Genomic DNA, 27,888 nt, shown 5'->3' with positions numbered 1-27,888 from the left:
GTACTCAACAAATAATGGAGTTATTCTTAAAGGAAACATCACAAACAGAATTATATCAATTGCAGCACATTAATAGACTTCGGCTGACTATAAAATATAAGTATATAGTATGGAAATTGTAATCTATTTACGTGAAACTCCAATATCTTGAACAGCTGCAAAATTTCCACAACAGGCAGAAGAAACCTCCTCCCTCCCTCCCTCCCTCTTTCTCTCTCTCCCTCCCTCTCTCTCCCCAACACACACACACACACACACACACACACATACACCCCTCTATCTGGGAAACCTCATTATCATTTTTGTCTATTTGGGGGGGGGAGTGGGAATTCCATGGAGATTTTATCTGAATAAAAAGTTCCAGAACATATTCAATACTTCATTTAATAAAAAAGTTCCACTAGGAAGAAAAAGAAAGATTTGGAAACCACTATAAGAACATTTGCATCATTACTCATTACAAAGTTGTCATGTCTTTTATGGAAAGAACATTATGAGATTATTTGCATTTAATCTTTGAGAGATTCCAGAGATAGCTTGGTTTACCAATAATTTTTCAGATTAAAAATTATATTCCAGAAATAGTGTCCGTAACATGTATTGCTGGTCTTTCTCTCAATGCTCCAGGATAGGTAGGTGTGAAATGGCAGGACTTGGCCCAGCTGTCTGTGGGCCACTTCACTACATTTAAAACTACCTTAGGTCTTTCTGAGGTAGTTACTTGACTGTAGGCATGCTACAGAAGGACTGCATATTCAATAATAGCAAATTTATCATCTACCTAAGAAAATGGAAAATTCATGAATATTTTTTACCTTGGATTATTATGAAAAATCATATTATACCAGCAATAAAGCAAAAATACAATTTTCTCTTTCCTTCATTGGGTTATGAGTAAAAAATTATCCCACACAAAGAATAAATCATTACATCACCTTCTAAATCTAAGAAGTTTTATTTAATGAACATACCCACATTGAATAAAATCAGTTTGGGGGAAAATTAGTTGCTTGCTAATTAGTAGAAAATAACAATATATGTTTGGACAATATATCCAACAGACTGTCATAGAGTTCGATGCAAACTTCAGCTCAATGTCCCTTGGTTTATGCTCTCTCATAAATTCTGGTAGAGGTGACGCCTTTCATGATACATTCCTAGACACACACAAAAAAACTCTTGGTCAATCATGGGACTAAACTATGGGTTTATTTATTTTGCCTGTAATATTGGGAAGGAAACAGTATTTATTTGAAAACATTTGTTCTGGGCTCCTATATATACCTGATAATGTAATAAGTTAGGAAGACAAAAAGACCAAGAAAACACAAGTCTTCCCCTCAAGGAACTTTACAATCTATATAGTGTGTGAGCAATACAAGCAGAAATGCATAATACAATATGGTGTGTGCTGAGAGCAGTCAGAGAATGCTTCTTGAGGGACAGCATGCCTCGACTGAGCTTAAAAGCATGAAGGACAATTGCCAGAGTGAAACCATAATGCCAATGGAATCACTTTTTTTCTACATAAGCCAGCATGATTAGGTAGAATGGTGAGTATAAGATGACCAAGCAGCAGAGCCTAGAATTAAGCAACTAGAGGATACTCACCACCACCAGTTTATCATCCACTCGTTTTCTCTTTATGGTGGTTGATTTTCCATCCCACTTCTGCACCTGTACCAGGGCACCCCCATCTAAGGTTATGATGCTCTGTGAGCATAATAAAAAGTGATTACCATTTGTATAAGGTAGAGGAAAATAAAATAAAAAATACATCACCTTTGAATGAAGGAATATTTTGAGGTCACGAGTAATTCTAAATTGTAAGAATATATTAAAACGAAAAAATGAGTGGTAAAAATAACAGCATATAAATGATACATTATGATCAGAATATTATACAAACACATATTTGAAATAATACTGTGAGAAAATATAGGCAATAAATTTATGTTGAGATGATACTCATAGGTGATCTTTTCCTTTCTTCTTCCACTCTTTCATAAACATTCTCTGAAATGTTATTTTTCTTTCACTTCAAATACTCTATATATTGTGTGACAAATAAAATTTATTAATCACTTTTTTGAAGAATAAATACAACTTTATAGAAAGGAGAAGATTCACCAAATACATATCTAAGAGAACATGGCTTAGGTCTAGGAAGTCAGGGATCTTTGACCTGTGATAAAATAGTTTCCCTCCTTTTACACAAAATGACTTCTTCTTGGCAGCAGTCTTTTATTTGTTGATTTTTTTAATTTATGTTTGAGAGAGCAGAAGAGGCAGGGAGAGAGGGAGACACAGAATCTGAAGCAGGCTCTAGTCTCTGAGCTATCAGCACAGAGCCCAATGCGAGGCTTGAACTCATGAACCGTTGAGATCATGACCTGAGCTGAAGCTGGATGCTTAACTGACTGAGCCACCCAGGCACCCTGGCAACAGTCTTTTAGAAACCAGGCTTTTTATTCTGCTCCAATTCCTTCTTTCTCACCTTGACTTTTCTGTCATCTGCAGTAACTTCATCAAATTCTTCACCCAGTCTGAAGGAAATCTCAGTATTTTTAAAGGTGCTTTCTGATTTAATGGTGATCACATCCCCATTCACACTGATGATCATGTTGGGTTTGGCCATGCCAGCCACTTTCCTAGTGGCAAAGCCCACTCCTACAGTTGGGAAAAGAAAAAAATGTCAAGTTTACAATTTTCTTTCACATCTTTAACTAAGTTAGAGCTGTACTGTGTGTGTGTGTGTGTGTGTGTGTGTGTGTGTGTGTGTGTGTGTGTGTATGGGTGTAGGTGGGTGGGTGGGTGTGCATAAAAGGAAAAAAAGAACACCAGTGAATTTCTTAAAAGCCTCATTTAAATAGCTGCTGCAGATAAGTAAAGCAGACTAATATTTAAAGGAACACATGTCATGATTAAGTGTAAGTCTATTTTAATTTCTTCTGGGTTTCGGACTCCACAGGAGACATGCTGTTAATTTTCAAAAAGATCAAATCTTCTAGAATACATACATACATACATATGTGTGTGTGTGTGTGTGTGTGTGTGTGTGTATAGACACACACACACACACACACACACGTATATTCTCTCTTCCTCTGCCCCTCTCCCCCACTAGTGCTTGCTCTCTTCTCTCTTTCCAAAGAAAATAATAATAACCTGCTTGGGTGTACAAAAGTCGCCCAAACATTTCGTAGCATTTGCTGCCAAGTCCTATTTTCTTGGCTTTTCCAAATTACTCTACTATGGAATGAAGATTCTGGTTAATTTATCCAAAAGGCAAAATGTTTCCTACATTTATACCATCTAAGAATGGTGATATTATTCCCAGTAAATTGTAGGAACTGTTAAAGAGGGTCTAGTCAATTTTGAAAATGTCAAAATTTAAGAAATCACTATTTTATTAAGTTTAGAAATCAATACTTTTACTCTCAATCGCCTCAGGTACAAACCCCTCTTTTAAAAAAGGAACTTCTCTTCTTGTGTCAGGTAAGGGATGAACAATTTGCAACTTCATGTAGACAGTGGGAACTTGCTGTCACTGCGTATGTTACACAGAATTTATGACAGCCATAGATGTGTTGAATTTTTTAACACATGTACATAAGCCTAAGCTGCTGCTTTGATGAAAGGCTACTTATACATGTGAAAGGTTAGAAAGAGGGGGTAAGAAGGAGAGAAACATTGTCCAAAACAAGTGATGCTGAGGCTCTTATTTAGCGCCCTGTCTGAAAAGTGGCCACAGGTGGAAAGATATTGCTTCATCAAGTCCTGGCCCTGTTACAAAATATACCTTTAAATACATGGAGTGAGTCAGTATAATGAAAGGATGCAACATCAAGTATAATTCCAGAATGGCTGACCTTGGGAAAAATCACATTCTCCACTTGCTTTATTCAGTCCTTCTTTGACTGATGAAAGTAATACCTGCTTGCTAATCATCAGTTAGAGCAATTAATTTCAGGAGTTACCTTATTGTCTTTCATTATCATCAGTACTTTATAATTTTAAAACACAGTGGTATAAGAATTTAAATGTAAGTATTAAAAGTGCAAAATGTTTCTAAAACTCAATAGCAAAATAGCCTCAAATCCTGACATTTCTGTATCAGCACTAATCAGCATTCTGATTAGTTTATTGAATCACAACTAGTTGATATTCTAGAAAGTTAGATCTCACTTATGCTAAAGTCCCTAATTTCCCTCCTGTCTTTAAACAAAGAAAATAGTAGTAGTTACAGACAAGCAAAAACTCTACCATATGATTTAGGAAAAAGATAAAGTCTTAAGATACAGAGATTAAATCTTAACCCCTGTAAAAACCCCTCCTCAAATTGCTATACCTGGGTATGACTTTATCATGCACAGGGGTATGAGGAGAGGGGCTCTCAAGGTAGAAGCTGTCTGAGTGAGAACCGGCCTCCGTACCCCAATGCTTCACCACCATAATCATCTAGGGAATATTCACACAACACTGGCAATATTAGTAGAATCCACAAGCTTAAAAGCCTCCATTATCAAGGAGGGGCACATTATACATATAACATTGTCCTTTTGACTTACTTGATGATCCTATGGCATCCCATGTAATTCCTAATCAAAGAAATATTTAACCCCTCAAAGGAACATATTGTCTGAAATTAAGATTTTGGTTCTCATAAAAACAAAAACACAATTTAACAAATTGACAGTGAGAAAATAAAATAATTAGTTAACATATGTTTGCTTAAAAATCACATTAAATAGAGAAATACAGTGCTTTCGGTTTCAAATAAAAGTTATTGAATGCTAGGAAATAAATATAGTCTTATTTATTTCATATGCAAGAAAGAATGACAGAAAAACAGGCAAAGAGCCAAGTAACACAAAGATAACCCAGTTCAGCAGTCAAATAAAATCTTGTCATTTCTATAGACTGTAAAAATTCCAGCTAGACCCTTTGTCGTATTGGTTCACCTTTAGGAAGCATGCACTGTGACTTTGGTCTAGAATGTTCCTACAAACAAATGATTCTGGCTTGCTATTTGGATAGCCTCTATGTAGAAAGCAGCATTTCCTATCTAACCCATACTCCCAGGGTGAAAATCATGCATTAACCCCATCTCCCCAGAGAAAAAGTTATAAATCCAGTCATCCTACAACGTATTTTCTTACCCACTTCTTTCATGTAATCATCAAAGTTTTCACTGGAGCTAAGTTTCCAGGTACCCACAAATGCATCACACATTTTATGAGCTTTCTAGGGTTATCTTCAAGATGAGAAAAAAGCTGCAGCTGTCAGGAAGGTGCTATGACCTTCTTGAGTCCAGATAAATTCCTTTTAAAGATGCCCAGATCATGTGATTTCAGGAATAACCAATTGGGGATTGATACCAGATCATTTCCTTTATTACCAGCCTCTGCCTTTTTCCCTCTGAGTCATGTCTTAAATAAAAGTTTCTCAACTCTGGTTCTCCCTGGCAAATGGACATTTGACTTAGAGTACAAATTTTTTTAAGCACTGGCAAAATATTTTCAACAGGCAACTTTCCTGTTTTGACAGCTTAATGTTCACTGCATTGAATTTGCCACTATTATTTCCATACATACTTATCCTGGTGTAGAGCAGGTTAATTATCTTGAGATGAACTTTGACCCCCTGGTCTGGAGTTTCTATTAAAATTACAACTATGTGGTTCTTTTGAATTGAGGAACGTAAGAATGACCTTACGGATTCTTTTTTATTTTTTTAATTAAAAAAATTTTTTTAATGTTCTTTATTTTTGAGAGAGACACAAAGTGCCAGTGGGGGAGGGTCAGAAAGAGAGGGAGACACAGAATCTGAAGCGGGCTCCAGGCTCTGAGCTGTCAGCACAGAGCCCGATTCGGGGCTCAAACTCATGAATGGTGAAATCAGACCTGAGCCGAAGTTGGACGCTTAACCATCTGAACCGCCCAGGTGCCCCTGACCTCACAGATTCTTAAGTAATTGCAAAGGCTCTTTGAGACCCTACTGTCTCGGGAATTACTTGTCAATTAAAATAAAATAAGTAATAGCATCTTAAACTACGTCAGATTTCTCATTTCAAGTGTTTTGCATGAATGAAAAAGAAATTATCTGTCAAGAATCTGTTGACTTAATTAGTAATGATTTAACCTCACTCCTTCCATCCCCTAAATGAGAGCATAGTGTTTATTCCCATGGAATTGGGGCCTTAAAAAATAGGCCCCATTCCAAAATATGCTCCCCATACTGAGAAAATTCATCCAGTTCCTGAACGATGTTATTACAAGCTCTAAATTTATCCAGATCTAAATGGCGTTGCTTTGCTTGAAAATGATCAGAAGTGGTGTTGATGTCACACTATCAAAATTTTATTTCCTTCTTTTACATAGTAAGTAATTCATGAGATTTCTTTTCTAAAGTAATTCTGTCTTTCAGTCTCCTCTTACCCAATACCAGAATGGTGAAAGATGTTTGTATGTGCAACAAACACCCATGAACATACCCAGATTTTAGAAAAGAAAAAAAATAAAATATTGTATCAGGATGAATCACTACTCTGTGTGCCCTACAGAGCATATGATTGATTAACAACCCATGTAAGTACCCTGAGGTCTTCCCAGAAATGTCTGAGAGAGAGGATTCTATGAAGGACAGGATTTTCTGTAGTCAAGCAGGTTGCTATGAAGGCCTGATAAAGCCAAGTTACAATAGTAATTTTTAATTGTTGCATGTGTTAATGGCACAGTAATAATGTTCATCCACTCTGGACTGTTGCACAGATACAGGGACTGTGGGTGATGTACCATTCCGGGCAGACTTCCTATTATAAATTAATCTGTTTCCCACTGAATAAGTAAATAAAAACGATCAGTCTTAATACAGTGATAACTTGACAATGTTCTAAATTAATAACAGTTGGCTTTTTTGTTTTGTTTTGGCTTTGGTTTGTCTTTTTAAAGACTTTCTTAGGTATACAACAAAATTGAGAGAAAGGTACAGAGATTTCCCATGTACCCACTGCCCCTACACTTTCATAGCCTCTGCTATGATCAACATCACTCACACTTTTACCAACGATAAACCTACATTGACACACCACAATCACCCAAAGTCTATAGTTCACTTTAGGATTCACTTTTGATGTTATACATTCTGTGTGTTTGAACAAAGTATAATGACATGTATCCATCATTATAATATCATACAGAGTATTTTCATAGCCCTAAAAATTCTCTGTGCCCTGCCTATTCATCTCTTTCCCACATCCCTTAGTTCCCAACCTGTGTAATCACTGTTATTTTTACTGTCTCCACAGTTCTGCCTTTTCCAGTACGTGGCCTTAGCAGATTGGTTTCTTCTATTTGGTAATATGCATTTAACTTTCCTCCATGTCTTTTCATGGCTTAGTAGCTCATTTCTTGTTAATGCTGAAAAATATTCCATTGTCTGGACATACTGTAGTTTACTTATTGACTCACCTACTAAAGGACACCTTGGTTGTTTCCAAGTTTGGCAGTTATGAATAAAGCTGCAATATACATCCACATGCAGGTTCTTGTAGAGACCTACGCTTTAGACTCCTTTAGGTAAACACCAAGGAGCATGATACAGTAAGAGTATGTTTTGTTTTATAAGGAACTGCCAAATTTTCAAAGTAGCTGTACCATTTTGCATTCCCAATAGCAATGAATGAGAATTCTGTTGTTTCATATGCTCACTAGGATTTGGTGATATCAGTGAGCCTAGATTTTAGCCATTCTAATTAGGTGTGGAGTGGCATCTCATTGCTGTTTTAGTTTGCATTCTCCTGATGATGTATGATGTGGAGCATCTTTTCACATGCTTATTTGCCATCTGAATTTCTTATTTGGTGAGCTGTCTGTTAAGGTGTTTGGCTCATTTTTTTAATTGGGTTGTTTGCTCTCTTATTGTTGAGTTTTAAGGGTTCTTTGTATATTTTGGATAATAGTCCTTTATCAGACGTATCTTTTGCAAATGTTTTCTCCAGTCTTTGAATAATGGTTTACTTTTCAAAATATGTGTTAATGCTTTACTTTTAGTAACAAATTGCTTTAGACAGATTTTGAAATGATTATTACATTTGAATATATATCTTGTGTACTTTAACACTGCAATTTAAACATTTTTTTAGAGATGGACTGCCCAATACTAGAGTCTTTAGTCACACACAGTTCTTGAATACTTGAAATGTGTTCACTATGATACAGAAACTGAATTTTTAATTTTACTTAACTTTAATTAAAATTTAAGAAATGATCCTCATACAGTTATGGGGAAACTTTTAAATATGTGTGGAAGGAACTGAGTATGTGACTCTACTTTTTCAATTATAGAAATGTCTACATTTTATGAAATCTAAGTGTCAATCAAGCATTTCAAAAGAAAATTTAGAATCTGAATTGAGAGGTACCAATATCTCATTAAAAACTTTTACACTGATTATGTAAACTATGAAATGTTGAAATTATGGCATTTTAGATATATTGAGTTAAATATAATATATTACTAAATTTAGTTAATTAATTTAATGTTTCTTTTTTATTCTTAACCTGGCTACTAGCAAATTTTAGATTACATATGTGGCTCACATTATGTTTCTATTGAGTAGCACTATTTTAGAGTAACATAGTGACGCCAAGGTTTATTTTTTTATTCAGCACGTGTTTCAGGCACTTAGCTAGCTACTGGGGATTCAGTATGGACAGCCTTACCAGGCAACTGCTTGCTCAGATAGAGCTTACATTCTAGTACTGAGGAAGATAATATCCAAGGAGATCAATAAACCAACATCAGGTAGTGCTGTTTCAGAGAAAACAGAACAAAGTAATCTGACGCAATGACCGCTATGTGGGTTGCAACACGAGGTGGGGCAGTTCAGGGAGGTCAGCCAAAGGAAGTGGACCATCGAGCTGATGCCTAAAGGATGAGAAGAAAGCGGCCATGGAAAAATGTGATGATAGATGTTCCAGACACAGGAAATAGCAGGAGTTTTCTGGCTCCATTCTCGCTAATGACAATTTCACCTGAATATGACCACCAAACACTAAACTGTGACAAACATATAGATATATGTTCCTATAAACCAAGACAAAAGTATAGATATATGGTCCTGATGAGCAGAGTGTAAGCTCCGTTAAGGCAGAAACTTTTATCGTGATTATTTACTGGCGCATATCAAATAATCAAGTATTCCACAAAATGCTTGAAGGAAATCCCACTTAAGTAAGTTAGTGAGAGTAGAGCAACACTCCTGTAAAATTACCTCAGGAATATTTCTATGGGCCAGTAGTCTCATGTTCCTATGTTAACATGTTTACAGTCTGATCATTACTGGAGAAATGGCATAGTTGAAATTTTCTAGAAACAAAAACAGACTCCTTTACTGATTTCATATAAACAAAAATAGTAGTCTATAGTAAAGGAACTTGGTAACTTGAAGAGCCATAAAAAAATTAACATATAAGAAGATTGTTGGGTCTACATGAAAAAATTTCATGCTCTCAGTTGTGTAGAGTAACAAAATAAGTTTGCCAGAGTTACATGAAGGGATGTTGTCTTTAAAAGCAGCTCAGTTTTAAATAAATGAATGAATGAATGAATGAATGAATGAATGAATGAATAAACAAATAAACAAACAAATAAATAAATAAATAAATGCATACATGCAGCTTAGTTTATGTTCCAACCACATGGATCATCCTGTGGAATGCTAATATTCTATGAACAAGTCCACTAAGTTATGTATCATATAAGACACAGAGGTCCTTCAAACAGGAAGCTCTCCAGAAATTATTTCTAAGATTTTTATTTTAATTCCAGTATAGTTAACATACTGTGTTGCATTAGTTTCAGGTGTACAATATAGAGATTCAACAATTCTATACATTACTCAGTGCTCACCACGAGAAGTATAATCTTTAACCCCCATCACCTGTTTCACCCATCCACCTCCACCCACCTCCCTTCTGGCAACCATCAGGTTGTTCTCTATAATTAAGAGTCAGTTTCTTCGTCTGTCTGTCTCTCTTACTCTTTTTTTCCCTTTGTTCATTTGTTTTGTTTCATAAACTCCACAAAAGAGTAAAATCATGTAATATTTGTCTTGCTCTGACTGACGTATTTCGCTTAGCATTAAGCTCCATCCACGTTGTTGCAAGTTGCAAGATTTCATTCTTTGTTATGGCTGAGTAATAAATAGTCCATTGTATATATTACTACTTCTTTATCCAATCTTCTATCGATGGACGCTTGGACTGCTTCCATAATTTGGCTATTGTAAATAATGCTGCAATAAACAAAGGGTTGCATATATCTTTTCAAATTAGTGTTTTTGTAATTTTTTGGTAAATACCCAGAGTTGTGATTTACTGATTCATAGCATAATTCTATTTTTTAATTTTTTGAGCAACCTCCATACTGTTTTCCACAGTGGCTGCACCAGTTTGCTTTCCCATCAACAGCGTGCCAGAGTTCCTTTATCTTCACATTCTCACCATTTCTTTCTTGTGTTTTTGATTTTAGCTATTCTAACAGGTGTGTGGTGATATCTCATTATAGTGTTGGTTTGCATTTCCCTGATGATGAGTGGTGTTGAGCATCTTTTCATGTGTCTGTTGGCCATCTGGAGGTCTTCTTTGGAGAAATGTCTGTTCATGTCTTCTGCCCTTTTTTAATTGCCTTATTTGTTTTTTGGGTGTGGAATTGTGTCAGTTCTTTCTGTATTTTGGATGTTAACCCCTTTTCAGATATGTCATTAGCAAATATCTTCTCCCATTCAGTAGGTTGTCTTTTGTTTTCTTGTCTCCTTTGCTGTGCAGAAGCTTTTTATTTTGATGTAGTCCCAATAGTTTATTTTTGCTTTTATTTTCCTTGTCTCCAGAGACATATCTAGAAAAATGTTGCTACAGCCAATGTCAGAGACATTGCTGCCTGTGCTCTCGTCTAGAATTTTTATGGTATCAGGTTTCACATTTAGGCCTTTAATCCATTTTGAGTTTACTTTTGTGTATAGTTTAAGAAAGTGGTACAGTTTCATTTTTTTGTGTATAGCTATCCCGTTTTCCCAACAGCATTTGTTGAAGAGACTGTTTTATCCCATTGCATATTCTTGCTTATTTTGTCAAAGATTACTTGACCATATAAGAGTGGGTTTATTTCTGGGCTTTCTATCCTGTTCTATTGATCTATGTGTCTAATTCTGTGTCAGTATCATACTGTTTTGATTATTATAGCTTTGTAGTATAACTTGAAATCTGGAATTGTGGTACCTTCAGCTTTTCCGTTTTCAAGATTGTTTTGGCTAATCTGGGTCTTTTGTGGTTCTGTACAAATTTTAGGGTTATTCTAGTTCTCTGGAAAATGCTGTTGGTATTTTGATAGGCATTGCATTAAATCTATAGATTTCCATTTGTTTGTTTCATCTTCAATTTCTTTCATCAGTGTTTTATACTTTACAGAGTACAAGTCTTTCATCTCTTTGACTAACTTTATTCCTAGGTATTTTATTACTTTTGGTGCAATTATAAATAGGATTGTGTTCTTAATTTCTCTTTCTATTGCTTCACTATTGGTGTATAGAAATGCAGCTGATTTATGTACACTGATTTTGTATCCTGAAACTTTACTGAATTTATTTATCAGTTCTAGTAGTCTGTTGGTAGAGTCTTTGGGTTTTTTATATATGGTATCCTGTAATCTGCAAATAGTGAAAGTCTTACTTCTTCCTTAGCAATTTGGATGCCTTTCCTTTCTTTTTTTGTCTGATTACTGTGGCTAGGATTTCTAGTACTTTGTTGAATCAAAGTAGTGAGAGTAGACATCCTTACCCTGTAGGAGGAAAGCTCTCAGTTTTTCCACATTGAATATAACGTTAGCTGTGGGTTTTTCATAGATGATCTTCATTATGTTGAGGTATATTCCTTCCAAATATAGTTTGTTGAGGATTTTTAATCATAAATGGATGTTGTACTTTGTTAAATGCTTTTTCTTCATCAGTTGAAATTATCATATGGTTTTTATCCTTTCTTTTATTGATGTGATGTATAACATTAATTGATTTTCAAATATTGGACCACCCATGCATCCCTGGAATAAATTCCACTCGATTGTGGTGAATGATTTTTTTTATGTATTGTTGGATTTGGTTTGCTAATGTTTTGTTGACAATTTTTACATCTGTGTTCATCAAAGATATTGACCTGTAATCCTCTTGTTTTTCTATTATCTTTATCTACTTTGGTATCAGCATCATGCAGCCTTCATTGAATGAATTTGGAAGTTTTCCTTCCTCTTCTATTTTTTGGAATAGTTTGAGAAGAATAGGTATTAGCTTTCTTTAAATGTTTGGTAGAATTCACCTGTGAAGCCATCTGGTTCTGGACTTGCTTTTGTTAGAAGTTTTTGATTATTAATTCAATTTCATTGCTGGTAATCAGACTGTTCAAATTTTCTATTTCTTCCTGATTCAATTTGGGAAGTTTTATGTTTCTAGGAATTTATCCATTTTTTGTAGGTTGTCCAATTTGTTGGCTTATGATTTTTCATAATCTCTTATAATCCTTTTTATTTCTGTAGTATTGGTTGTTACTTATCCTCTTTCATTTCTGATTTTGTTTGCAACGTCTCTTTTTTTTATGAGTCTGGCTAAAGTTTTGTCAATTTACTTGATTTTTTTAAAGTTTATTTATAGTGAAAGAGAGCATGCACTAGCAGGGGAGGGGCAGAGAGAGAAGGAGAAAGAGAATCCCAAGCAGGCTCCATGCAGTCAACACAGAGCCTGATGCAGGGCTCAATCCCACCAACTGCGAGATCATGACCTGAGCCGAAATCAGGAGTTGGACACTTAACTGACAAAGCCATGTAGATGCCCCTTTTTTGATCTTTTCAAAGAACCGTATGCTGTCCAGAACTTAATCCAAAGACCCATACCTCATATTTTATGCATCTACTCTGCAGTGTAACTTGGAATATAAGTAACTGCCTAGTTCTTCCATAAATTACCTTCATCTTAGTTCCTAAGACTTAATCTTGCTGCCTGAATAAGATGATGGAATGTTCCCTCATCAAATAACCAGTATCTTTCACCACAGTGTCAATAGATTTCTATATGAATAGATTGTATATAATAAGGGGACTAACACTAAAAAGCATTCAACATTGTAAGACTTGGGGTTCAACATTCTTTGAAGAATGTCTTCCCTGTGTAATGAAGAAAATTCCGATTAACAAAAAATTTAGTGGTCATTCTTTCTTGAAAAGTAGTAGAAATTATACTACTTACATTTTCAAATATTGTTTCATTGTTAAACGATCACACTGGCAAAAGTTTTTCACAAAAGCTTTCTTTGGCAAACCTGCTATGTCCGCGGCACTGTGGTAGGTGTGGTGAGGGAATATAATAATAAAGAAGATGTGATTTCTGCTTCTCCTTAATGTTCTAACTCCATATTCTAGTTGCCAAACTGAGGCCAAAGTAAAATACAAAGCATTTTTAGATATTTATTTTGACAATCATCTTAATGTAGCTTTTTTTTTTGTACAAGAGGCATCTGTTGCTCTCCCAAGTTTTTTTTCAGTTTTAGCATCTTTCACTAGCGTATAATGTAAACAAGAAAAGTGGTATCTTCATCCCATCCCCAGTCTCTCCTCATTCCTGATCTCCCTCCACCATCCTGAACTTTATTCCATCCATGACTTAAAGTTCCTTGTACTTCACTCGTTCACCAAATATTTGCTGAATTAATGCATTAATAACAAAAGGAATGAGGTTTGGGTTTAGGCTATGTAATCATGCTTAATGGTTGTGTATGAGTTTTAAATGAACAAAACCATAGGCTCAAATCTGTGTTTTACAAATATGTAGTGGTACTAGGAAGGGTATATTATAAAGGATAAAGTAAGCAGATGTAATTTCCCCTAACAAGGTGCAAGTTATGGGATGATAGGGAGCTGAGCAAGGGTAACAGCAGAGAGATGATGGAAAAGCAGTGGAAGAAAGGGAGAAATGACATAGGAAAGATAGGAAACTCCATTTGGAGGAGGAGCCTGGTCCCCGTAAACAAGGTACATGGTAGAAAATGTACCTTTGATTATAAAAGGAATTCCCACAGGAATGACTATGCTTTTATTCACAAATATTCAAATATCACCACTAAAATGCACACACTAGATCATACTCTTTCCCCAGAACCATGGAAAAGGGGTCTTCAGTGACTAAAACCTTGCTTTGCTTTGGAAATGTGGAGACTAGGAATATGGCCCCAGACCCTCAGGGTTGACTGGGGACAGGCCCTCTCTGGTTCAGGCTGATTGCTTTGCACTTTGCTCTACTATGGACAGCTTCCATGGAATGCTTCCCTCTGAACTTTGCCTTTGTTTATTTCTTTTGGAGGAAATGAAGGTATTTTTTCTGACAATTTTTAAGTTGAAGAGGAAATGTAGCCAATCTCAGGATAATAAGGCATAGAGACCAAAGTCATCGGGAGGGAGGTGTTTTCACAGAATGTGTGTGATAGGTTAGGAAAGGGTTCATGCCAAGCTTCTCCTTTTATTAAAGCAAAGTTCCTATATTAATGTAATATTAATACCAATGTTTGGGGATTTTGTTAAGAGTTTAAATATAAAATTTTGGCAGGAAATTAAGGCATATATTATTTGGTTCTCTCCCCCACAGATTATTGGGAAATTTAATATGAGAATTGCTTTATATTTCCTATCCTAGGTTTAATAGGCCAAGTAAAGGTTACCTACCCTATTTAGTTTGTGTATCATCCATTGAGTATATATTCACAGTGACTGATCATTGACACTTTGACTTCAAATAGTGTTGGTTTTAGAAACCGTGAGTAAGCCAGTAGACTATGTGCATCAGTTAAAAAGGTGGTGGCTAATTATAGACTTCTGTTGTGGCTTCACGAGTGTTGTGTAACTTCTTCATTTGCCCTCTTATTCATGAAAGGGGCTTATTCGTTCATAGAATAGTAGGTACAAGTAGGAACCAACTAAAGAGCTGGCAAAGCACTTTCTGAATGGAGAATGTGTCCTACTTTGTCTTTATTTAATAAAGCAAGCATCATTATGAAGGACTGACTATAGGCAAGTGAAAAAGTGAACCTAGAAAACCAGAAAAGTATGTACAAATGAACCAGTTGTGATATTAGAAGATATCCCTAAGGCGCCCGAGTGGCTCAGTTGGGCCACGGAATATGGATTTTGGCTCAGGTCATGATCTCACAGTTCATGAGTTCAAGCCCCTCGCTGGGCTCTGTGCTGACAGCATGGGGCCTGCTTGGAATTCTCTCTCTCCCTCTATCTCTGCCCCTCCTCTGCTCACACACATTCTCTCTCTCTCTCTCTCTCTCTCTCTCTCTCTCTCTCTCTCTCTCCCCACCCCCCTTACTCCCCCTCTCTTAAAATAAATAAATACACTTTAAAAATAAAAGAAAGGGTGCCTGGGTGGCTCAGTCGGTTAAGCGTCTGACTTCGGCTCAGGTCATGATCTCACAGCTTGTGTGTTCAAGCCCCACATCGGGCTCTGTGCTGACAGCTCGGAGCCTGGAGCCTGCTTCAGATTCTGTGTCTCCCTTTCTCTCTCTGCCCCTCCTCCGCTCACACTCTGTCTCTCTCTCTCTCTCTCAAAAAATAAATAAACATTAAAAAAACTTTTTAAATAAAAATAAAAGAAGATATCACCAAGAAAATGTCCAGGAGGACAGACAGAAACACTTGCACGCATGTGCATGCACACAGACACGCACACACACATACACATACACCAAGCTTGTTCTCTTCTTCATGTTCACTTAACATTAAGTTATTCCCCTTTTAATTCCTGGCTATAAGCTACTTAGGGGTGATATATCATCTGTCCTTGGGTACCTGAGGATTACCATTCAGTATGTTGTGGAAGTTCTGTATTGTACTGTATTGTTGAATTGAGAGGCAATCAATCAGATTCATTTAAATAACAGATAATATTGTAATATTACTAGAAGTGTTTGCATTTGTTAAAAAATAGATCTTGATTAACCCCTTGAAATTATTTTTGACCGAGTCAATGGTAAATCTTCAGATGTAGGAAATATACAGTAGAACAAAAGAACCCATCTGTGCTCCTCAAGTTGTATTAGTATATAAAGTGCTACTGTGCTTATAAGAACTCTTTTCAACCCACAAGGACTGAGCACATCCTGTCTCTTCCAAACTTCTGTTCATGACCTGACTTTTACCAGTCTCACCCCACTTACATTTTATATGCTTTTAAAAATTGCACACGTATTGTGTGACTTCAATTACATAAATTGAATTCAACGCAAAGAAGATATTCAGCTACATGTTCGTTACATGTCTAATAAGTGCCAGCCACTGTGGTGGATGCCGTGGTATAAAAGTGAGTAAGACAAGCAGGGCAGACACATGAGAACCGTGAACTTTTTGGAGAAGAGAGACCGTGCAGTCAGAGTGGCTCTGGCGGACAGTAGGCACAGTTGCTGCTTTAGTAAGCCCTTAAGAAATAATGTTTAAAAGAGAGAAGGAAGAAGTCAGGGAGAAGGAGGGAGGAGAAAAAGAATAAAGCAAAGAGAGAGTATGGAAGAGGGAAAAAAGAAAAGAGAAACAGGATGCTCAGGATGAACACTTGGGCCCGCCAGCGTTGTAGACAAAACGAAAACCATGGGGTAGAATGAAAACACCAGGCCCTGGCAGACGCCACAATAGGCATGAACTGTGACTTGATGCTGCCAGAGAGACAGAACAGGAGCAGCTCAGCCAGAAACAAGTTTGATTACAGGAGACACTGAGTATTCTTTCTGGGAGGCACTTTTGCTGTGGGACTTCTCCCCAGTGAACTCTGATCGAGTGAGAAAGTACAAATGTCAGGCATCTGTGAACTATATTTGCCATCTGGGTGTGAACTTCCCTCTTGACGAAAATCCTCTCTCACTGGGTGAAATGTGCATTCCTGCACTCGTTCAGTGGCTTGCCAAGATTCTCCAAATCTAGAGATTATTACCCCTGCTACAGGATTCTTGATAACGATTTTATGCTTTAAAGATACTATCATTCCTTATAATTCTGTCACTATTTTTAAATATTTATTCAGTGAACACCAACATACCTATGACATCTTCATGGCTGCCACGTAAGCAGTATTATATAATGAAAAGGTCCACAGGTTCTGAATTTAAGACACACTGAAATTCTGTTTCCACTGTTCACTGGCTTGTGGACTTTGGCAATCTAATTAATTTCTGTAGCACTCAGCTTTCTCATGTGTGAAATTGGAAAGCTATATTTTATGGTATTGTTTCAATTTGCGGTCTTGACATCAAGTGTTTTCCATGTTGCCTAGCATTTCTTTGAATATGTTGCCTAACATGTACCTCACTCAATATGTGGCAGCGAGTAATGGTGGTGGTGGGTGTGATATTAGTAGCAGTAGTGATATAGTATCCCGGATACTTGGGGGATACACACTTGGGGATAGTGAGTCTGGGCTGGAAAGAACTGGTAAATTTTCTCTAATGCAGAATTAGCCTTATTCACAGTTATCTTCGATTTTAGAACTCTCAAAAGGTCGCAATTTCTCCAGCAACGATTTTGAAATGCAAGTTTAGTCTTGAGACTGTAGAAATTCATGAAATTCAAAATAAGTTTTCTCGATATTCGTGATTCAGAACAAGAATGTTTTTCTCAAGAGATGATACTATGTGAATGCTCTTCCTCTCACAGTGGAAAATTTTCTTCCACAAATGGAAATATTTTTAATGTTCTTTAAAAATGGATGTATGCTTGGGGCACCTGGGTAGTCAGTTAATGGTCTGACTTCAGCTTAGGTCATGATCTCATGGTTCACGAGTTCAAGCCCCACATTGAACTCTGTGCTGATAGCTCAGAGTCTGTAGCCTGCTTCCAGTTCTGTGTCTTCCTCTCTCTCTGCCCCTCCCCTGCTCTCATTCTCTCTCTGTCTCTCTCTCTTTCTCTCTCAAAAATAAATAAACATTTTAAAAAAATGAATGTATGGTTGGAGTGCCTGGATGGCTCAGCTGATTAAGCATCTGACTCTCGATGTCAGCTCAGATCATGATCTCACGGTTGTGAGATCAAGCCCCACGTCGGGCTCCATGCTGAGTGTGGAGCTTGCTTGGGATTCTCTCTCTCCCTCTGTCTCTGCCCCTTCCCCACTTGTGTGCTCTCTCTCAAAATAAATAAACATTTGTTTTAAATGAACTTACACTTGATACAAAAATACAAATAATATGGATATAAAGGAGAAAATAATTGTCCTGTCTGGATCATCACTTTTAATGATTTCATGAGTATCTGTTCAGTATTTTTTCTAGGTACATGTAAGCAACCATATGGAATATGAATATGAATTTTTATGAAAGACATTGGATAATATGCCAAGGCTGTGTATACATGCTCTTCCATAACTTTCATCTCCACTTAGTAATCTATCACAGTCATCTTTTCATGTCAATGAATAAAAATACATCTCATTTTTTAAAACTGCCGCCAAGTATTCCATTTGTATGTGTGCTATATTTTAACTAATAACTTCATTAGTGCAACATTTCATGAACATTTTCTTTGTTAAAAAATTTTTAGTAAACATTCTTGTACGTATTAATCTTTGTCTATTTGCGTTGATATTTCTGTAGAGTAAACGCCCAGAGGTAGAGTTGAAGGGCCGGTGGGTATACACATTCTAAATGCTGATACACATTATTGAATTACCCCATAAAGAGCATAAGCTTTTTTAAACTCCCACCAGTAGTGAATGAGATCACCTATTTCCTTTCAGTGGAACTAGTTTGAAGTGAAGCTTTGCTTTCAGTCAGGCTTATCATTTGAAATTGTCAACATGGGCACGAGGTAAATAGATAATAGAACACAAACTTGACTACTAGAACCCAGAGCCAGAATGCTACTCAGGGCTTGATTTATGGTGGTCAGTAGTCGCTCAACATGTATTTGGTGACAGACTGAGCCTGTCTGTCTAACCAAGATTATTAAGGGCCTGGTTTAGGAAAGACGAGTAGATGGAATGAAGAAAAAGTAACATTATATACAAACATTAGTGTTCACAGTCTTCTGCTAAAAAATAAAAATGTATGAGTGAACAGTTTGAAGCAACTTCACTTGACAAGGCTTAGGGGAGATGGTTGAAACTTTCCAAATTCCAGTCAGAGAGAAGTGGCGTATACATTTTTTAATCACATGTTTTCATATGCTTTCCAAACAGTGAGGCAGGAGAATTATAGTGACTATGCTTTGGTTATAACTACTCTCTCAAGACCAATCAAGAACTTATAAAATATGCATTTCCCCTTTTGTGCCTTTTGGGTGCTTGAGAATTTGCACTTACAGTCCCCAATGGAAGTGATTTTCTTTATTTGTAAGTATAGAAAACAGGTTTGAAGTGTTGTATTTTTCTGAGATACAGTTTCTGTGATTCTAATTCTCTTAGAATGCTTATTGTCTTTAGTGTATAAACATTAGGAAGTGTCTTACACGTATTAAAGACTGTTGCTTGAATGGGTTTATCAGTCAGGGAACTGGGTAGCCAAATCAAATTAAGTGCAAATCTGCAATAAATATATGATAATATCAACCCTGTATTTAAATAGCACAGGAGTTCCTCTAATGTGGAAATAGAGCTGGAGAAAATCTAGCATAAAATCTGATTTAAAATTTAGGAAACTGTGGATTGTTTCCTAACATTATTATTTCCATGCCTAAGGGTGCCCATTGGGATCGACTGCCCTTTTCATGACCCTCCCATGGTTGCATACACTGTGAAGCTGCCTCCTGATCGTTAGTATTGCACAGAGCAAGGATTCCACCAAGAATAATTGTTTTGCCTTCTTAAAGACATAAGTCATTCTTCTAAGGCATTTCAATGAATATAAATCCTGAAAAACTCCTTTGAACATCTCTATTAAAAATTGCTGCTAGTGGCAGATATTGGTAAATGAAAAACTTCAGGTAGTGTCAGTTTCATCTAATACAAATAAAGTCAGATTAGTTCTGAGCCGATTAATCATTATTATGTGTGTGAAGAATCATGAATTACTTTGACACAGGTTGATTTTCTTTTTAAGGATTTCTTTTTATCTCTTTTTCCCCCCTGGAGAAATCATTTTGGTAAAAATTTTGCAGATGTTGTAAATTCATTTATGCACTGAATGCTGGGCTTTCTCAAGCAATCATTGAAGTTTATATTTTTAATACATGTGCTGTTGTTCCAAGAAATTCCCAAGAATATACTCATGGTCCTCAGAATTTTCTAAATTGTTTATTTCTTAAATCCTCAAAGAAAAGAGTTCTGGTTTCAGGCAAACATCAAATGTGAAATACATTTTTTTGTCTTTTTTGCTTTGCCATAATGTGTCTCAGTTTTACAAAATGTGTTTCTTTCTCTTTTGGTTTAGCCAGGGGAAAAAAAAATCAGCATCCTTTCAATAATATCAGCAGGCAAGACTATGAGCTTACACATTCCCAGGGATGTCAGAGTGGAATTTCCCTCTGTCTAAGTTTCTCCAGGGTTTTGATTCCTGATTGCCCCAACCCTTGGAAGCAGTTATTCTAACTCGTGCTCTTTCCCCTAGTTATCTTGCCAAATTTTGCAAATGTCATTCTTGCTTCCTCCAAAATCATACCCAGGGACATTGTCCTCACTTTTTTCTACATGAATTTTTTCCCCTTGTCCTTTGACATACTTCTGAGTTCCTCGGGACTACAGAACAGACTATTTTAAGGCAAGTCAGTGACACATTCTCAGTTCCTATATCTGTGGTTTTCTTATTCTGATATATGGATTGCCTTTATTCAAAAATAACACTCTATTCAAAAATCACAAAATAGTAGTCCAGAGTGCAACCCAACCATTTCATTGCTGCAGAAATATCTGGAACATAAAACCTTGGTAAACAGATCTTTTTAAAAGTATGTTAATCCTTTTAATTGTTGGGTACTTGCCTAATGACATGATTTAGAAATGCAAGTGAAAAAAATATAAGTATGTAAAAGAAGGCATATGATAATTTTACATGTAATATAGAGGTGCTACTTTTTGATGTTTTAAAATTAATTTTCCCCCCAAATTTTTTCCCGCATGGGATATGAGATACACTGGTCTTTAAAAATGTGCTCTTTTTGGGGTGCCTGGATGGCTCAGTCGGTTGAGCATCCAACATCAGCTCTGGTCATGATCTCACAATCCATGAGTTTGAGCCCCGCTTTGGGCTCCATGCTGACAGCTTGGAGGCTGGAGCCTGCTTCAGATTCTGTGTCTCCCTCTCTCTCTATGCCTCTCTCCTGCCCACACACACACACATACACACACACACACTCTCTCTCTCTCTCTCAAAAATAAAATAAAAACATTTTTTAAAAATGTAAAAAAAAAGTGCTATTCTTAATTGTCCTTCTCTATTCCTTCAATTACTATAATTTTATAATAACATCAAAAAAATAATTAGAAAAGTCATATAATTATGCTGCTGTCACTGACCTCTGATGCATTCTTTTTATTTTATGGGAGGAAATAGGTCCCCAATATAGTTTGTACAAAGTTACATAGATACAACCCAACCAGCATCAAAATGGAGTTCACTTTGTTTTATATGAATGCTCTTTTCCATATTGAAATTATATTTTCCCAGTGTTATTCCATGTTCCCTAAATTATAGTCTAATGTATACCAAGTTACAATAATCATCTGTATTGGACACATCTCCTTTGATTTTCTTGATGGTACAGTCTCTTGGCTCCTCTGCCCCAGTCTTCACAGCAAGAAGACAGTAAGTCACAAATAACACTGCATTTCTAGAAGGATTGTAGATGTTAGTGTCAGCATCAAAGACGTTTAAGAATGCAGAGGTTGAGTTCCCTATCATATCCCTATTCAGTTTACGTACCTGTCTAGTCCCTGCAAAAACTAGATGGATCGTAGCCAATTACTATGGATTAGCATCACCTTAACCAGATGACCGTATTAAACCGAGTTGATACGCCAGCTGTGGTATTGTTACTGCTGCAAACAGCCACATTCAGAGATCCAGGTGAGTGGGCACTGTCAGCTGGGGCTCCGAGGCAGGTAGCAGGGTCCCAAGGGCAGGCTACTACTTGAGACTTGACCAGGAGGTTGATCAGCACTAACTAAACGCAGCCATTGGGGTAGGGCAGCAATTTGCCCACTGGAACCAGTCTACAAAGTACCAGAATAGAGACACCGATGCTGTGGAGCCCGGTACTGTGAGGTCAATAATTTACCCATACAAAATCCAGATTCCTCTGCAAAGGCTCTTATCATTGGGAAGATTTTTAAGCCACGGAGAAACAATTTACCTTTTTAAAAAAAATTTTTTTTAATGTCTATTTATTTTTGAGAGACAGAGACACAGTGAGAGCAGGGGAGGGGCAAGGGAGGGGCAGAGGGAGACACAGAATCCAAAGCAAGCTCCAGCCTCTTAGCTGACAGCACAGAGCCCGAGGCAGGGCTTGAGAACTCATGGACCACGACGAGATGGTGACCTGAGCAGAATTTGTATGTTTAACCGACTGAGCCACCCGGGTGCCCCAAAACAATTTACCTTTTACAAAAAAAAGTCATTTTAGCAACACTATGGAAGCTGGAGCCAGAAAGGGAAAGGGAGGCAGGCAAGAAGGCCAGTGAGGAGCTGTTAAAATAGATCTGAAGGGAAGAAATGAGCATCTGTGTGGTTCTGTGTTTTTAAACTGGGATTCTCCCAGCCCAATCCTGAGCGAGATTCTCCAGGAATCCCAGCTCTGTCTCTGGCAGCCATCCTCTCCACCCTCACTCTTTCTCTGGTGTTGTCCAGAGGCAGACTGACCCAACATTTGCAAGACCTGGGGAACTGACCCTGTGCAGCCAACCTCTGAGCCTCTCAAGTGTGTCACAATCTATGCCCTTCTCCCTTTTTGCTAAACCCAGAACAGGGCAGTGTTTCCTCACATGAGGTACACTGGTCATCTGTTTCAGAAGTACCCTGGAGGCTTGTTAAAAATTCCTGTTTCGAATGAAATCTTGCCATTTGCAACTACGCGGATGGAACTGGAGGGTATTATGCTAAGTGAAATGAGTCAGTCAGAGAAAGACAAAAATCATATGACTTCACTCATATGAGGACTTTAAGAGACAAAACAGATGAACATAAGGGAAGGGAAACAAAAATAATATAAAAACAGGGAGGGGGACAAAACAAAAGAGACTCATAAATATGGGGAACAAACAGAGTTGCTGAGGGGTTGTGGAAGGGGGATGGGTTAAATGGGTAAGGGACATTAAGGAATCTACTGAAATCATTGCTTCACTATATGCTAACTAATTTGGATGTAAATTTTAAAAAATAAAAAATAAAGTTAAAAAATAAATTCCGGTTTCGAGACCCATCCCAGCAATCAGAATCCCTTGCAGTTGAACATCAAATCTGCACTATTTGCAATATCCCCAGGGGATACTGAGTTTGAGAACCCCTGCAAGAGACCACTAGACAAGTAATTCTTAAACTTGACTAATCATCTGACTGGCTTGAGGAACTTTTGTTTTTCAAAGTTTATTTTTAATTTGAGAGAGAGAGAGAGAGAGAGAGCACAAGCAGGGGAGAGGCAGAGAGAGGAAGAGAGAGAATAACAAGAAGGCTCTACACTGTCAGCAGAGAGCCCAACATGGGGCTCAATCCCACAAACTGTGAAATCATGGCCTAAGCTGAAATCAAGAGTCCAACACTTAACCAACTGATGCCCTGGCTTGGAAAACTTTTAAAAAAATGGTCTGAGTCACCATCCCTCCAGAAATCTGAAGGTCTAGGATTGAGTAGGAAGTCCTGACACAGCAAAAGCCTTCCCAAGGGTTGGACACTAATCCTATTTGGGAAACATTGCCTATATCACCTTCCTGGTTACTTAAACTTCTGCTGCTAGGATAAATGAAATAATTAGTCACAAGGCCTTCCTGGTATAATTACAAAGGGATAGCTGACTTGCCATTTTATTGAGTTGAATTACTCTTTTTGAAAACAAAGAGACTAAGATGAGAGAGGAAAGGTCGCCCTCACAATTTACTGCTAATAGGAGATGGCCTTGAGAAGGGAGCGCTACCTGTGACCATGGCATTTCTGAACTTGATGCATTACAAAATGCGAACTATGCAGAAAGCTGCCTGATTCGGGACAAAGAGTTACCTTGGATCTAATCACTTGCATCAGAGCCTTTTCTAGCTCCTATCTCATTTGCCTCCGAAATTTAGGGAACTCCCTTTAACCATGTAATACTTGCGCTTCCAGTTGAGAAAGCAAGGATCATCATGTTTTCACTTGCTCATCAGCCAGGAGGTGTGAAGTTTCTCCGGCGTGAAAAAGACCAAATTCAATAATGGACTTGTTTGGGATGGGAAGAAAACTGGGGTGGGAAAAGAACTTTGGAATAATTAAATAATAAATAATAATTATAAATTTAGAGATCAAAGTGAAAAATGGATCCTGTATCTTGTCTACTGTATCAGAACCCAGGTCTAATGACTGTAGTAGAGATAGTTTCTGTGACTTAAAATGAGATTTAAAGAGTTAAAGGAGAGAGAAAGTACTACAGAAACAGAACATTGTGCCATTAGTTATCACTAGAAGTGGGTCTGACCTCACTACTTACTTTTTCTTGGTTTAATGAATGCCCCTGGGATTGCCTGTTAAAGCTCGCTGCTCTGTCAGGAACCCTGTTGAACGTTGGAGGGAAATTTTACTGGTCTCCAAATGATGAAAAGGTGCTCTCAGAAAATTTTTCAAAGGAGTAATGGTAACCTCTGAAAATTTTTGCTTTAATTTACAATGATTGAACAAGTGGGCAATCTTCCAGCAAGAGATCTTTTAAGAGCTTGCAAGTACAAAAGAGGGTGAGCCTTTTGCCTGCTGTAAAATGTGAGCCTCTTTGTAATCCCTTTTGTTTAAGCATTCATGTAAAGAGACTAGCCCAAGAACACCCAAGAACTATCCTTTCTACCTCCAGGAAGGTAAAGAGGAGAATTTTATTTTGAAGCATAATAGGGCTGCCAATAATAGGGCTGCCCACCCACTTGGCCTGGAAATTCCAGAAAAGTCTTCAAAAAGAAAAACCCCGCTGCCATCTAGAAGTAGTTAGTCCATTATTGTTAGAGAAGGACCAGTTCATTCAGTCAAGAAAGATTTCACTGAGAACATGTGACTCGAGCTGAGTACTGCAGGCTAACACAGGTTTGCCAGATACAGGAAGAAGGAAAGAAAAAGCATTCTAAGGAGTGTTAATAGGCAAGTATATGTGGTGATTGTAACACTTTATTTTTTTTTTTTAATTTTTTTTTCAACGTTTTTTTTTATTTTTTTATTTTTGGGACAGAGAGAGACAGAGCATGAACGGGGGAGGGGCAGAGAGAGAGGGAGACACAGAATCGGAAACAGGCTCCAGGCTCCGAACCATCAGCCCAGAGCCTGACGCGGGGCTCGAACTCACGGACCGCGAGATCGTGACCTGGCTGAAGTCGGACGCTTAACCGACTGCGCCACCCAGGCGCCCCATATTTTTTTAATGTTTGTTTATTTATTTTGAGAGAGAAAGAGAGAGAGAGACAATCCTAAGCAGGCTCCACAATGTCAGCACAGAACCCGAGGCTCAACCAACTGAACCACCAGGCACTCTTACATGTGGTGATCTTAAAAATAACAAAACAAAAAGTATACGTTTTAGTGCCAAAAGTCAAGGGAGGAGGTGGAGGTGAATGCATAAGGCATCGGTGTTGGCAGGGTGGTCATCTGAGAGGGTGGATGTGGAGCTATAGATCATGTGAAGGCATTTGTCAGCAAAAGGAAAGTCATGAAGCTGTGAAATCAGATTCAAGTTTCAATGAGGTGATTCAAGTTGCAGAGTGGCCTGGTTTAAGGAGTGGCTAGCAATTGTAACTAGACCATTAGAAGGTGAATACAGTTAATACTAATTAAAGAATGAAGGACAGGGTGAATTAAGATGGGGATAAAGGGAGGTACACCTGGGTGGCACATTTGGTTGAGCATCCAACTCATGGTTTTGACTCAGGTCATGTTCTCATAGCTTTGTGGGTTCAAGTCCTGCATCGGGTTCTGTGCTGACAGTGTGGAGCCTGCTCGGTTGGGATTCTCTCCCTCCCTCTCTCTGCCCCTTCCCCCCTTGTGCTGTCTCTGTCTAAAAAAAAAAAAAAGGGGGGGGGATAAAGAGCCCCCAGAAGTGAAAGCGATTTGGCCAGGATCACCTGGAGAGGCTTTCTTGATCTGTAGTCCTATGGTTTTCCATACCCCACTGTCTTTACTACTGTGTCATTGTTTATTGTCATTTGCTTTTTGCAAAAATAAGTGTCCTGTTATGTTCTGTTCCCACATGGCTAATAGCAGCCTCCCTTCTCTAGAATACCATTGCACTAATCACACCCTGATTTGCACTATTTGTAAACCTGGTTTTTGTTTGTTTTTTTCCTTAGTTTGGATACCATTCATTTATTATAAAGGAGGCATGAAAATTATTTACATGATGAAAGATTTCACAGCCTCAGTGGAATGGGCAGCTTCATGTGATGCCATTCAATAATGATTTATTTCAATCTACATACTTTCCGAGAATGTCACCATCTCTAAGAAATAGTCCTTGTCATCTAGAACTACTTTGGTGCCTCCATATTCTGGCAAAAGAACTTTATCTCCAACTTTCACGCTAACTGGCTGAATCTCTCCACCCTTTCTTTTAGAGCCTGGTTCAACAGTTACTACTGTTGCTTGCAATACTTTTCCTTGAGATTTTTCTGGAAGCATAATGCCTCCTTTGGTAACAGTTTCAGCTGCACTCTTTTCAACTAAAAGTCGGTCAAAGAGGGAAGTAAACTTTCTAAACGCCTGTCCTGTCATGACTTCAGACACTGTAATTTGTTGTAAACTTCTTTTACATAGGATTCCTTCACTGCTTCAAACCTAGCTTTGAATATAGCTGCCTATCACTATGCTTAAGGTCCCAAAAAGTACATTATGTGAAGCCAAACATACATTCTCCTTATCCCCCCTGACTATCATGACTTTCACCCTAATGAGATAAACCACAAAATGCAGAAACTTCAAAAAGACCCGTTACTTCCCCCAAACAACCTGATATTAAAGAAGATAGACCAGCAACTCTGTATTTCCTTTCCCGGGCCTCTACCATGGCCTTTTTAAAAGTTTCCCAACGTGTTGTATTTCCCAAGAAGACACACAAGTCCCCAAACAAGTTGGGGCACACAAGTCCCTACAGAGGAAGAGGAAAAATTGAGGTAGCAAAAGTAATAAAACATTCCTGATTCTTTTCAACCTCCTATTAACTGTTCCATGTCTTAACCTTGGAGAAGGGGACAGTCAAGGCTTTGCTTTTTGGTGGCTACACTCTCTGATCAATGTCAGGGACCATAAAATGATAGGAATGAAGAAACTGGAAAGGTATAAGTCTTTTGCCATAGGACTTTTGCCTTCTTGAGAGCAGGGCTGAGGACTCTTTTTCTCTAACTGCTACAATGGCTTACTTATAGTAGATATACAATAGTAATTAAATAAAGTGATCCTTTTTATAATTTTTCAAAAATCTGTGTTGGTCTTTATAGTTTAAGAGAATTTCCACATAGTTTCCTTTTGTCTTTTCCATAATCATGGAACATAATCAGTAGAAGTCTTATTGGCCCCATCATTTAGCTGATAATTCTAAAATATGGGTTAAAATGCTTATACAAGCACCAATAGGCAGTAAATGGCTAGCCAGGACTCAGACCCAGGGTTTTAACTTGGTATTCTACTTTCTTCTACATTCTCAGGTCTTCTGCAGGACCCTTATTGT

General features: G+C 37.6%; 1 protein-coding gene, 1 long non-coding RNA gene and 1 pseudogene across 3 annotated transcripts in view; 1 reads left to right on the top strand and 2 right to left on the bottom strand.

Moving 5' to 3' along the window:
• The window catches only part of LOC147572019 (uncharacterized), a 270,675-nt gene that overhangs the window by 163,670 nt on the left and 79,117 nt on the right, over positions 1–27,888 (top strand). The gene's annotated exons all lie outside the window — the stretch shown is intronic.
• LOC112859390 (fatty acid-binding protein, adipocyte) lies at positions 369–5,320 on the bottom strand. 2 transcript variants are annotated; one of them, XM_025922598.2, is made up of 4 exons: positions 5,163–5,320; positions 2,498–2,670; positions 1,612–1,713; positions 369–1,157 (listed from the first exon to the last, which is right to left on the bottom strand). In XM_025922598.2, the coding sequence occupies exons 1-4, from the start codon at positions 5,233–5,235 to the stop codon at positions 1,107–1,109; spliced, it is 399 nt and encodes a 132-aa protein (XP_025778383.1). In that variant the 5' UTR covers positions 5,236–5,320; the 3' UTR covers positions 369–1,106. The 2 variants fall into 2 exon arrangements, with proteins under 2 accessions (XP_025778383.1, XP_086552126.1); XM_086696000.1 differs by lacking the exon at positions 5,163–5,320 and adding an exon at positions 4,352–4,385.
• Positions 25,641–27,083, bottom strand: LOC147572020 (10 kDa heat shock protein, mitochondrial pseudogene; annotated as a pseudogene).

This window comes from Puma concolor, chromosome F2, assembly GCF_028749965.1.
Source record: "Puma concolor isolate L17-30 chromosome F2, mPumCon1.1.hap2, whole genome shotgun sequence".
In the NCBI taxonomy this organism is placed as follows: Eukaryota; Metazoa; Chordata; class Mammalia; order Carnivora; family Felidae; genus Puma; species Puma concolor.
The sequence above is the reverse complement of the archived record's forward strand: the minus strand, read 5'-3'. Positions and strand labels throughout refer to the sequence as shown.